At 41.0% G+C, this 14,389-nt stretch overlaps 1 protein-coding gene across 1 annotated transcript in view; it reads left to right on the forward strand.

Annotated features, from left to right (window-relative positions):
* LOC133956683 (helicase ARIP4-like) overlaps positions 1–14,389 on the forward strand; it is a 67,584-nt gene that overhangs the window by 14,149 nt on the left and 39,046 nt on the right. Inside the window, exon 2 of the mRNA XM_062391935.1 lies at positions 3,778–3,934. Coding sequence (XP_062247919.1) covers positions 3,826–3,934 — 109 coding nt within the window. The 5' untranslated portion in view covers positions 3,778–3,825. The remainder of the gene's footprint in view (positions 1–3,777; positions 3,935–14,389) is intronic.

The following is a 14,389-nucleotide window of genomic DNA, read 5'->3' on the forward strand; positions in this document are numbered from 1 at the left end:
CTACGAGGAGACGGAGTGGCTATGTAAATAAACAATCAACGAAGAAGAAAGAAGGCGTCTCTAAGGTCATCTTCGACAAAAAACATTACTCCGCCTAGTGTTCTGGATGGGAATTGCTTTATAAGACGCGCAGCGCTTGGGGAAGCTTGGGGAAGCATGAATGACAAAGAGTCCTGCAACACAGCTGCGTGAAAAGCCGCCGACGCAGTTGCGGAAGCATGCGCCGGCCTTAAGTGAAATGTTGCTTTAATATGGAGGTTTTCCCTGTCTATATTCAAGAGATCAATCTTAAATTTGAGAGCTGGACTTTTTTGATTTAATGTTCATAAGTTTGAATGCTCTCATTCAAAACCCCTGCGCTCAAACTCAAGCCGTTTTCAGACATGACCTGCGAGTGTAAAATCCGGAGCTTCCACAGCACACAGACACCGTCGGCGGCTCTTTTTCGCCACAAACTCTCTCTTCATCTTCTTCTGTCTCATCTACGTGTATGATGCTGTGAGATATATTTGTTTTATTTTTGCGTCAATCTCCCGTTAGAAGCATCATGAAACCCCCCAACTTGCTCACTCTGAATCCAGCAAGGGGATTCCCTGTTGTGCTTAAACATCGAATTCTCATGGATATCTACGGACTTAATACTAGAAGGTCAGGCGGGGAAATAACGCAGAGACTGCAGTGCTTACTCACATGCACCTCCTCCATAGGAAATACAGAGCATGTCTGAAAGCAGCTTTTCAGTGAATTTTGGAATAGTCGTTAAGTATGCCCCTGCTGGAGGACGTCAGGCTGTGATCCGGCTCTTAAGGGGTTGGCAGCAGATCGCAGATAAAGTGATCTAATTTTGGTCAGCTGTCTCAGTTCGGCCGGACTGTACCACTTTGGTCACTTGAGCATGGAAGACAGCATGTGCTTACTCCAACTTTAACTTTCTAAAGAGAATATCTTCAGGAGTAGTACTAACATTTACTAATACCCTCTACTTACGAGCACAGCAGTGTTAGTCGCAGATGATCAATTTGTATATTCACCCACCACCCTTGACAGACACACAAAAAGACTTCCCAGCCAAATTCTGCAGTCACCACATCCCTGACATTTGATGTTACATAAGGGTGTCACTGATCCAAGTACGGTATGTGCTTGTTCCCCGTTTAACTGTAGTGTACTTTCCCAGCAGTGGTTCATCTGTGGTTGGAAACCGTGTCATGGTCTCTGACTCTTGTGGGCAACAGAGTGTGAGAATAAACACCCAAAGTACCAAAGTGTCCTGTTGCAAGAAATTACTCAGGATTTGTTTTCACAGCAGGTTCATTTGTGCTGGATCAGAAATGCAAAATGATCCTCACGTTATCACTGTAACATTGTGGCGTTAGAATTCACTGCTGTAGAGGTTTGAACTTTTGGTCCTATATTCTCAAATTTTGCTTTTACTTAACAGGTTTGTGTCTGTACAAGTTCCTTTAAGTTTAAGGAACTTACCCTATCCATTACCTCTGTAGAAATATGGCTACTGGAGACGAAGATAAAAATTTGCAACCATTTCTTTTTGAACCAGAGTCAGGTGGGCCGAAGCCTGGCTAGCTTCGGCCCACCTGACTAGCTGGTGGCCGAGGCCTGGCTAGCTCCCCAGCGCAGCCCCGCAGTTGGAGCAGTGGGAGCTTGAGCTGGTGCAGCAGCAACATCCTTCAACACTGTTGAGTCAACGTTTAGAGGTGTCCCGGGGGTCCCTTGTTTATGCGGCCACTTAAATGTCTGACTGGAAACTGACGGGTAGCAGCAGCAAGCTAATCGGGCCGGTGGAGCCCGGCTAGCGTTAGCTCGCTCGTCCAAGGCCATGTAGCGAGACTCCCTACATGGGCATGGTATGGCTATGACGTTTATTTCGGTCGTATTCCCATTCGCTGACTCTATCGTATAGTTTCTGACATAGAGGAACCACAACAAATCGCGGGAGTTGTTTTTTTCCAGAATTTTTGGGACGGTAGTTATGCCAGATACCCAAATTAACGTGTAGAAGCACTACAAAAGTGGAATTTTCATTATATGTCCCCTTTAAACTTGCCCTATGGGATGTTTTGATTGTAAAACAAAAAGCTTCCTCAGCAACTAAATCCTTCCTTCAATGTTCATGTTGTACATTTTATACCATTGGGATCATTATTCATAGTTTTATAGATTTTCTTTTTATTCTTCAAAGATAAAAAACTTTTCAGCACATTTTAACACTGTTGTGATAAAACTGATAACCATGATAATGTTGATCACTATAATAATGGTACAGGCTCTCACACCATTACATGGAGGTAGATTTACGTGGTTGCTTCCCTATAAAATGTACGCGGGAGGAGGTAGAGCAGGATGGTTTGGTTCATATAAAATGAGAAAAGAAACCACAGTGTCTTTAAGGCATTTTATTCTGTGGTAGACATCAACAGTATGTTTGCCTTGATGAGGATCAGTGCTGCAGCAGTGATTGCCTGTGTGATGTGTGTTGCCCTTTCACTCAGTCCTTGAGCTGATTTTAAGGAGGTTTTCAAAAAATTAGATGTAACGAGAGCCTGCTGTTTATTTCTGCTCATGACCTTGCTGCCATCATCCAAGCTACCCTGCCCTATTCTACAGGTTTACAATTCTGCAGCTATCCGTGGCGTCTGAGGTCATACACACATCTGTGTTTTTCGGGAGACCAGAGCGTCAAAGTAAATCAGAAGTTCACCAGGTCCTTGGTTACTGGTTTTCAGAGGAGCAGCGAGTCCATGAAGTCTAGCTCTGTTTGATTTATGAGGCCTGTAAAACCGCCCGGTCGGAACAAAGTTTCAAGTTGGCTGGAAATACCTGTTGTGTAATCTGCTGTGTAACGTTATGCAAGGTGAGCTGGGGGCTGATCAAAAGTAAAACTTGCTGTGATATTACTGTGTGTCTGGCCTCATCTGAGTGGGAGTGACTACAATTTTAAGGCTTTGTTTTTAACCATTAGAGACAGCTTAGATCACAATTCTCCTTTTTTGGTCGGTATATTTAGGCCCATGCAGCAATTTGCTGACGGACCTCGATGAATTAATGTTATTCATATCATTGTCTTGTGGAGAATCTTTGTTCTTTGCCATTATTTCTGTATTTTCAGGTCTTCAATACTGTTGATGTCGATTATGATATCTGTAATAATGATATTTGTGTTCTCGCCTGTACCTTTTGTAAAATTGACATTAAAATAGCGATCATGGCTCTTGTATACGTAACATAATAAGTCTGCTATAAAACAAAAGGGGAACAAAACTTTGCTTTTACTAAACCGCAGATGAAAATGAAGGGCATGGTGGTAGCCTGTGTTTTCTCTTTAACACAGGCTACCGCCATGCCTTTTCCCTGTAAGTCTCTGAGCTGGACTTTCTCGTTTCAAGTCCAGCTCAGAGGAAAAACCTGAAGTAATGAGTGTGTAATTTTGCTGCGGCTGCTGAGAGCTGGGGCTTTAAAAGCATCTTAAAAACTCCTGAGAGCCCTTCACGTCTCTCAGTGGTACATTTGCTGCTGTCTTTCATCCGCAGGTCATGATAATGTTGGTTACGTCTCACTCTCTCTCAGATGGATTTTGAAATGTTCCTTTCTTGTTTTTTAATAAATCAAAAATCCTGGAGAAGAACTTCATGTATTATGTGGCAGGAAGAAAATATTCTGATGCATTTCCTTCCCTCTGGAAGAAAAAAATATATTATCGATATGAGTTCTGCTGTTGAAATTAAAATAGAATATCGGGTTTTATGCTTTATGCTGCAGGTGTGTGTGGTCCTGCCATGCTGAGGTAGCAGCAGCCTGCAGGTCAGGATGTCTGATGTAGAAGAGGGGCAGCTGAATGGGAGGAAGAGGGAGATGGCAATCTGTTACATCAGCGATGAAGACAACGACGGAGACGATGAGGATGAGCGGATACCTGGTGAGTCCTGTTGCTCCCAGTATTTTTTACAATTTACCAGAAATGAGAACCATGGAGGGATCCTTAAGGTAGTTTGTATATCAGTTTACTTCATCCACTCGTCATGCTGCAGGGTGAAGCACTGAAGCAGTTCCATACAACTGTATTTAATATAGTATAGTTCATAATATATAAAACAAAAGTGAAAAAACTTTCCACAGTTACAATTTCTTTTAGTTTTTAGAGTAATTTCTGTTGCATTTATTGACAAAAATGTGTGTCCGTTTTAAGCGATGTATCCGTCACATACTTCCATGCGTCCTTTATGTTGACCTGGTTGTTAAGCAATAAATGCACTAGAGGGCAGCACAGAGTGGAGAGTTTCTTTGACGACAAAAAACATGACGCTAGTTGAAGAAGTTGTGAGAATGCTGCTCTTCAGAACGAGCAAAAGGAGACGATTGGTCCCTTTTTTAATTAACATCATATAGTTTCTTACCATATCTCGCTCGGCCTTGTAAAGTTCTGTGGTTGTTTCGCTTGACCTATTAGCTAAGCTGCACCCCCCCCCCTCCCTAGGATTTCTCGTGGTACTGCTCCAGTTAATCTGTTTTGTCTGTATTCGTTAACTGTCAGAAGACGTGCACAAACGCGGACGAAATGAACACAGAGTACGAACAGTAGGCTTTGTTTTCATTTGTGTATCTAGTGTTGAGCACAAATTGGCGCCTAAAACTGAAGTTTGGAGGCTGCATTTTAATCTGGGGGGACAGTCATGTGATATGAGTTTTCAGGTCTGTGGTATGGATGAAGATTGTTTCTGATAAAAGCTTAAGTACTGGACAGAAATTAATTTGAAACAGTTATGGATGGAGCATAAATGTCTGAAACTGTGTGTTGAACAGCACAAGGAAACCCCAATAGAAAAAACAGATTACTTAAAACACAAAGATTTATGTGTAAAGAGACAGATGTTGACACATTTTGGCCACGATAACATGAATCGAGGACAAACTTCCGAGTTTACTTCTACTCAGAGAACGATCTAAAGCCTCTTATTTCTCCATTTCCTCATTTTCCAGACATATCAAAATGTATGTGCAGACTCTCTTTCTTTTTAATGTTGCTGTTGGATCAAACTGAACCGCTGTTACGTCCACATATGTGACAGACCAGCTCAGCAGCCTCTGACCGCTTGTCCTCCCTCAGGAGAAAAAAAATCTCCTCAACCTTCTCCTGTCTCCTCCTCCCCCCATGTCTTCTGTTGCCAGTATGTGTTGCATAACCCAATGAATCATCTATTAGTTTTATTAGATGCGTGCTTGTGTGTGTGTCCGTACGCGTGTGTGTGTGTGTGCCAGAGGAGTGGTTTTTTTCTGTGTAGGAGGAAAGATTTGAAACTTCAGTTGGATAACTGAAGTGGAGTTAGTCTTTGACCTAATTCTGGAGAGAAATTCCTGTGGAATTATTTTTTGTGGCTCGTCACTGACGACAGCCGCAGTCAGAGGCGTCATCATTTCAGGTTTTCCCACCTGTCGTTCCCATTTTGGTGAACGTGATATCTCAGGGAAGGCCATGGAGGAGTTTTGTACAAACTAGTGCAGTGTTGTTCTAAACCTACCTGTCTGGAATGGGCTGTTCTCTTGTCCTGTACTGACGCTCTGTAGCTACATCTGAATTATTCCTTGTTATTAGTGTGTCAATGAAGTGATCATATTAATGTTGCCGCCATGACTTGGACAATAGAATGAACTCAGAAGATTAAGATGTTCTAATGTCTCACAACCTCACAAAACAATAATTTGTAGTTTAACTTTATAAAATGATGAAGTGATGACATTTTATATCCAATAAGTCAAAGGTCGGCTTCAAATTATCTGCAATTTTATTGCCAATGTAAATTGTCATTGCTAAGGAACAGAATGAGAGATCGTGACTCAATTTCCTGCAACCTGACTGTTTGGCGGAGGCGTGCGACTGGAGGGCTGCAATTCTAGTTAGGATATGAAAAAAGAGATGGAGGGAGGCGGGGCAGCGCAATCAGAAAGCACCTAGTAAACAACTTGTCTCAGATTGCATACACAAAACACATAACATTTACCTCCGTGCTTTTTCATCGGATTCGAGACGGATTGAGAGATTTAACAGCAGGAATAAGACGTTTTCTGTAGTCTAAAGCTTTTTCTTCTCTTTTCCTTATTAACGCTCTCACTCTTTGACTCGGAGTGTGTGAGCATCCTCTTCCGTTTGTGTTTGTACTAAATTGAAATATAGATGTTCAAATACAGAACCAGTACAAAATGTGCTGGCTCTTTTAGAATTAAAACTTGGTTTAAGGGTTAAAGTTAGAATTAGGTTAAAGTCAGGGTCAGAGGCTGGGTTATGCATAATTTAAATGAAGCACACTCATAAGTGTAGAATTACAAATGGGTTTGGTGTGCCCTGGTTTGGGTTTTATCACTTGGCCATAGTTAGAGGTTACACAAGCGCATCATAAAATTGTTGCTTTTTTGCTTTTATTATTTGAATGATCATTTTCAGCCCTAGATGCACAGGTTTTTGGCTGCCTAAACAAATATCCTGGAAACTATGCATAAGAATGTTTGAGGTTCACCTGACAGTGCAGTTCTTTACGCCTGTGGCCAGAAGCATTTAAACCTGTGAAGTCTCTAGTCTATAGAGATCTGCTGCTCATCACTGCGAGTATGTGTTGTTTTTTCAGACCTGTGAAGACGCACACACATATGCACACACACGCACTCTCTCAGAGTGTGTTAATCAGTATGAGGGTGAGATGATGATGAACCATTAATCATTCAACAAAAAGGGGTTCAGGTATGCTTGCCTTCCAACTCATTTCTATAACTGTGGCTATGACCCAGCTACCATATGTTTGTTTGCCCAGCTACCATATGGTAACTGGGCATTAGTACAGTGCCTGTTCTGACCTGCAGTTGGCCCTTGCTGCTGACCACTACTGTTGTTTACCACTGGCTGCTACAGATCACTGGTTGTCTGTTAATTCATTTTTTTTATATTATTAATGTACATATTATGTGTCCATATCTAACCAAATTCTACACTGTACTTTCTCTGGCAATATATATGTGTGTGTATCTATTCACTTAAACATACACACACACATACATATCAGCATTTATTAAACAACACTCTTGTTTGTTTCATTTTGATATGTGATTATGTATTTAGTAAGCTGTATAACTTTGCTGACCCTGCACACACTGCAGTTAATAGGCTTCTATATGCAAATACAAAAAAAAATTCTGAACCCTTTGAGCCACTGTATCAGATTTCGGGGGAAACGTTGTCACATCACAGTTTTTCTGTCGAGCACTAAAAGCTGAAAATCTGAGTTTGTCGTCTTGGCTTGAAGTGGAGGGAGTGAAGTGTCTGAAGAAGGAAAAAAACGCATTTACATGTTTATCTTCCTCACAAGTCTATTTTCTCTTGAGACAACATCACCCCCCACTGTCGCCTGCGTCTATCCCTCCGTCGCCATAACAACCGTCACCAGGACGCCTGCCCCCTTCCCTTGGTTCGAGATCCCCATTTTCCTTCTCTTTCTACCGCATTGATTTATTTTCATCACCAATCACTGAGTTATTTCTTTCCCTACATTTTTCATTCTTTCTTCTTTTTATTAATTTTATACATTGTATTCATGTCCATACTTTTATTTTCTTGATTTTCAAAGATGTGCTTTGCTCTTAAAGTTTCTTTGAAATTCCTCACCCTCTTTCTATTTTACTTTCTCCATAAATATATTAAAAAGACACACCATTTTATGATTTAGCAGTGAATCAGTTTAGAGTTAAAAAAGCCCAACAAGCGAGCAAATAAAGTAATAATGAAGTGAGTGGGAGTTTAAAATCCATGTGACGCCATAATCCTCAATATGAAATCTATGAATGGAAATATGAAGACATATGGAGTGAAGTTTAATTAAGACACTTATAAGTATTTAGAAGTTGTTGCCACAAAATATCGTTGTTTTTTTATCATTAAAAGATAATATAAAAATACTATTTCCAATTACAGTAATTGTGCATCAGTTTGATATGTGTCTTGTACATAGTTCTCTGTCAAACAAAATGTGAGGTTTTTTTTTTTTACTGCACCTTGTCAGGTTAATTTCTGAAAAGTTTCATTAGTTTTTCAGCATCGCTGAGATTTTTCAATGTAGAGGTTTGGAGTTGTCATGGTGACCACTACCATCACATTCAACAACCATGCTATATATAGATATCTATAACATGCATAACACATGCGCACACACTTACATGATTATTTTTAGAAAACATCTTTGGAAAAAGTAATCACATTATCATTTCACAGCATCTATCCAATTCTCATCAGGGTTGTGTTTCTATGCCAATGCTGGTAGCCATGTGTCTACTTGTGTGTGCTGTATGTTCTGTGTATGTTTTAATATGAATGTTTCCATAAATTTTTCCCCTGATTGCGTAAAAAACTTTCATAAATTATTAACGTAACTGTACAGTCTTTGCTCTGTTTAGATTTATAACATTAATATAATTTTTTTTTAATTGCAGACAAAAGAAAATAAACTGACGTCATGATAAAGAATAAACAAATAAGCCCTAGAGTCCCTGTCCTGATGAGTTCAACTTCCTAAGAAGCATTTCTGAATTGGAGGTCAGCTGACCTGAAAACACATCTCTTTCAGATATCTGTTTAAAACTATTTTGCACAAAGCTACTTTCAGCATCAACTATAGCTTCAAATAGGGGCGCCCTTAGCTCAGTTGGTAGGGCGTCCCCCCCATGGGCCTAGGCCAGCAGCGGACCCGGGTTCGATTCCAGCCTGGGTCATTTCTGCATGTCACTCCCCTCTCTGCCCCATTTCAACTCTGTCTCTCTCTGCACTATCAATAAAAGCATAAAAATGCCAAAAAATAATTCTAAAAAAAAAAAACTATAGCTTCAAATGGAGGACAAATTACTTTATGATTGAACAAAAAAAATTACAATCGGAATAAAGTGAGAAACCACTGCAAGGCTGTTTAAGTTTTTGTAGTTACCTCCTTCTACTGAAGTAATATGTAGTAATACACATTGACTTTATGATACAAAAATAAGTGTATTATCATAAATAAAGATTCATCCATATAATATCCTCCACCTTTATTTTGAGATATCATTGTGAAAAAACATTCCTTGGTCACAGCACTTAACAATGTTTTCTACTTAATAAAACAAATAAGATTTTATATAGGAACTATAGAATATGTGAGTCACCTTTAAGTGCTGTCATCCTTGGGAAAAAAGCAGAAGCAAGGCCATTCTTCAAACAGTGACATTGAGAAATGGATACGGGGAGGTGGAACCAGTTTCTTAAAATAAAATCCTCTGCAGTATCACAGCACTGTTGCGATGAGTTGCTGTAAATTCTAGATTTAGGCTTGTAGGTGTTTGCTGCAGTGCTCCGAATATATGAGGTGTCAAATGAATAACCTAACTAATGCACAATGTATGCGGCAAGCTGTATCCAAGGCCACATCATCATACTGCACCTTACAGTTCAATACTGTGTGCACATGCCCGGGAACATAGAATTTGTTGTCTACATGCTTATTAGAATAAAAGAGGTTCACCAAAATTTGTATATTTTTGGCACCTCATACATCTAGATCAGGGGTCTCCAAACTTTTTGTCCCGAGGGCCACATACAGAAAAAACGACAAAGGTTTGGGCCACTCACGCCGCCACGCCGACCCTGCCCTGGAGCGGACTGTTGACAGTGCGACTCAATCGCGTCGCTCAGGGCATGGAGGCGTTCGGAGGGAAAGCTGGCAAGAGAAGTACAATACAGTGGGCCATAGTCTATTATATAACATTACATTTCATTTAGCTGACGCTTTTATCCAAAGTGACTTACAATAAGTGCATCAACCCTGAGGGTACAAATCAAGAGCAACCAGGATCAAGAAAGTAGAATTTCTCCAAAATGTAGCAAAACAAAGTGCTATAAGTAGGGGCCATTAAAGTGCTGCTAAATTGTTGTTTTTATATATTTTATTTTTAGACTTTGATGCGGGCCAATTAAAGGATGGCGGGCCGCAGTTGGCCCGCAGAGTCGGTGTGACACCTACAACATGTGTAAAATGAATGCATATCTGAATTATTTGCATGTGTTCAGAGGTTTGGTACTCATACACGTGTACTTTAGCTGTACCAGGTATGTGGCGAAGGTAGTGTTGGTTAGTCAGATAAAACACTTGACACCACATAGTACCTCAAGCTTTTGTATTGCATGTGTGGGTGTAGGTGAGTCTGTGTGAACAGATTGAGGGGTGTGTGCTGCATGTTATTGGCCCTCCGCAGCTCAGATGATGCTGTAACGAGGTTTAGTCATACACACACACACACACACAAACATGTACATGGACACACAGTGACTCCAGAGAGCAGGAGAGTAATAGTCTGTTAATTAGCCTGTGGATCCCCTGCCTGTGTGTAGGCGTAGGTAAGCAGAGTGCACCCTGCAGAAAAACAAGTTAACATGTTTCCTCCCACGGATGTCACAGAGACCTGCTGTTTTAATCAGCGACAAGATGCATCATCTCGACAGCTTTGGTCAGAAGTGAAGTTGCAGGTAGTTACTTTTGCCAGGGAGAATACTGATGTAATAATCACGCATTTTTAACTTAAAATTTCCAAACAAAAATGAACAATGATCGACAGCTGTTTCCAGTAAACTAACTCAGACAAAGTAAGTAACTAGTAACTAGCTCAGACATCTAGTTAGCAACTAGTTAGCAACTAGATGGTGACCATTTAGCAGCTAAAGAGCCAGATCTCACACCTCTGGGCACAAACCAGCACTAAAAGGAGGGTAAAATACTTGACTTAATATTCATCAAATCATGGTAAAGGTCGAAAAAATACTGCTAAAAAAAAAAAGTAGTTATGACATGGCAAAGTAGGAAGTCAGGGATTGGATGGCTGGTTAAAACGTTCGATCCTTTGTGAGATGTCAGCAAACTTAAGAAATACTTATATTGACCAAAACTACCTTTGGGTTTGCAAGCAAGTACTTTTGGGGCCTATACTAAAACAAACTGACCATTACTATATTCAAGAGCTAAGGTTGACACAGGAGGTATTTCTGAATAAATTGTTTAAAAGTGCAATGATCAAGTTGGGTTTTTGGATTAAACGGTTATAAGTTTAAAGTATAATTTTAAAGAGGATGGCCAATGTCAAATTCTCTCAAAGCAACACTTTATCTGAGCTACAGCGGCCTCTGCAGCCACAAGTGGTATTGAATCCTGGGCATCGAGTGCTTAAACGTTAAGAAACAAAGTCTATCATTCTTCTGACTGGAGCTCCAACTGTGGGGTTCCACTCACTGAACTGAAACATGGGCTCCGATGTGTATTCCTCATGATCCCAGTGCTGTACTTTTAACAAACACACCAAACTCTATTTAGAATTCTTGATATTTTAAGTTTTCTCGCTGAATAGCAAAGATGCTTTTTAACTGATCAACAGTTTAAAACTCTTGAACGTGCTGGGCCTGATTCTGATATTTTAAGTAAAGGACTTTAATTCAGTTGGGCACATTTCATGAGAGATCGTACGGACGGATCAAGTCACTGTAGTATCAAAGTGATTTGGAAGCTGTCTAAGGTTAAGTAGTTGCATAATGTTGCTTAAAGTTTGGTAGAACAATCGTCAAATCGCATTTCATAACGTCTGTGTGTGTTTGCGTGTGTGTGCGACCTGATTATGGTCCACACAAAGTGATGTGTAGGAGGTGATACAGTAACACCAGCTGGTCTCCATACTGATACACAGCACTGCCAGATCCCCCTGTGTGTATGTGTGAGGGAGAAACAGACGAGAGGTTTGTATGTGAGCAGACTTCAGATCAGGTAACGCTCTGGCTCGTTGTTGTTGTGCAATAGTAGGTAGACTTGACGTTGGCTAATTATAACTAATCATGAAATATGGTTATTAAAATAATAAACGATTATTTATTCAAAATAATTAAAAATGATAAGGCCATAACTTATCGTAGAGGGGCACCACCCTGGTAACAGGGACCAACGAGTCAATCTATAAAATATCAGTCTCATAATGATAAATGTCAAATCAATAATCTCAATATTTAATATTAATAATTATTTAATTAACAGTGAAGGCTTCTAAGTTCGAGCACAGGCAATCATAATCCAGCTGCAATCACATACATATGCACAAATAATCACAGACTACAGATACTTTAATTACAAAAGCATTTATTAAAAAGGGGAAATAAAGTTATAATGTTATTCAATGATTCATCATTTTAACAAGCTCCGATATTTCAAAGATAAACACAGCAGCAGCACTTATCACAATTCAGAAAATACATGTAAAACCGGCGGTCTACCTATGTATGTCTTTCTCGGTGTGTGTCTGTGTCAAAGTGTCTCTCTGTGTGTGTGTGTCTGTGTGTGCATGTGAAATAAAGTTAGTGTTATTTAATGATTCATCATTTTAACAAACTCCCATATTTAAGATAACAACAGCAGCCGCTTATCACTATTTATGTGTGTGTGTGTGTGTGTGTGTGTGTGTGTGTGTGTGTGTGTGTGTGTGTGTGTGTGTGTGTGTGTGTGTGTGTGTGTGTGTGTGTGTGTGTGTGTGTGTGTGTGTGTGTGTGTGTGTGTGTGTGTGTGTGTGTGTGTGTGTGTGTGTGTGTGTGTGTGTGTGTGTGTGTGTGTGTGTGTGTGTCATCTAAGATGGCGGCCGATCATGATTCGTGGAATCAAGGCCTAAAAACTCTCAAAATGGCGGATTGACTACAAAACAAGATGGCGGAGCCGTTATGAATTTAGAGCCAGAATGGGAGGAGAGGGAGAGAGGAGGCGTGGCAATAAGAGATTAAAAATGGTGGTTTAACTTGCGTTATTCAAAATGGAGTCTATGTTAATGACACCATGTGGCCGGATCTCACACTGGTGGTCGTCACATGAATTACACAAAGGGATTTTCAGCCAGAGAGAATTCTTTGTCTCTGCTTTGGCGTTCGGCCGCATGGCTTCCAGATGTGTCCAGCCTCTCTGAATATAGATTTAACTATGTTACATGAACTGTATTCTAAATACAGATCGGATGTGTGTATAGGTCGGTTTAGAAGGAGAGAGAGAGAGCATACAAGGAGAGAGCAAAGCTCTTAAAAGCACCGTCAGAGACAAATTACATTTACTTTACCACTCAGCACCCAAGCGGCGTTGTGTGCTGAGGTTTGACGGTAAAGTCTCTTTAAAGTTGTTCAAACGGTCACAATGAGCTGGAGACGCTGCTCACGGCGCTTAAAAACTGTGGCACAAGGCCGTAACCGGAAACCGGATGTGGCGAATCGCCGCTAAACACTGGAGACTCAGCGGTCTCATACAAAACAAATACACTCAAGTATTAAAACAATACGCTACGTATTAGACTAAAATCTGCCCAGGCAATAAAGCCTCCTACTGTACCACCCTCGCGGTGTGCGTGCGCGTTGGGCCAGTGAATCACGTGGTCTCTCAAGCGGTCTTCGGCCGCTGGACCGGACAAGCAGCGGATTTTCTCGTGCTGCCTCGACGGGATGAACGTCGTCCTTCTTCTTCAGGGATGTGGAGCTCGTGCTCCTCAGCTGAATGAATCTCGCGCTTCTGCAGGGGACGGCTGTGGAAGCCGTTTGTAGATCGTTGGGAAAAGAAAAGTAAAGTCCGTGGGGAAAGTGAAACAGTCTGAGATTGTTCCGCGTGCAATTTCCTGTTTGGTCTTTTCAAGTTAAAAGAGCAAAAGTCCTTTTGAAAATAAAACCGTCGACTGAGATAAAAGAAAAATAATGAAATTAATTCAAATAAACGTCTCATCGCCTCCATTAGCCTGCTGAGTCGTGTAGTTTGGCCTCTGGAGGTCGAATACAACTTGAGAAGTGGAGTGAAAGGGAAGAGTTAAGAGTTAGTTGCCTCCTTAAGCATCGGGAACCTCTGGTCAGACCTGTAAAGGCCTGGTGGGGACATCTGTGCTGGGGTGAAAAAGAATGACTAAAACCTACTAACTAAAAGTTCTGGGACCTCAGCACTCTTATACCACCTGAGGACTCAGGATTCCGACCTTAGTGGGCGGGGAGTCGACCTCAGTGGGCGTTTCAGGATCCCAGTGGGGGTCCCTGAAGGACATTACATTACATTACATTACATGTCATTTAGCTGACGCTTTTATCCAAAGCGACTTACAATTTTACAAAACTCAGCATTTATGAGGGGCCATTTAGGGGTTCAGTATCTTACCAAGGACACTTAAGCATTCAGATGGGATAGAGTGGGATTCGAACCGGCAACCTTCTTGTTGCAGAGCACCCGCTCTATCCCCTAGGCCACGCTCTCCCCATCCGAGATTCTTCCCCACTGAGGCGAGGCTCCAGGCTGTCTGAGGAAGGTGTGAATTAAGAATG

Source organism: Platichthys flesus, chromosome 7 (genome assembly GCF_949316205.1).
Source record: "Platichthys flesus chromosome 7, fPlaFle2.1, whole genome shotgun sequence".
NCBI lineage: Eukaryota > Metazoa > Chordata > Actinopteri > Pleuronectiformes > Pleuronectidae > Platichthys > Platichthys flesus.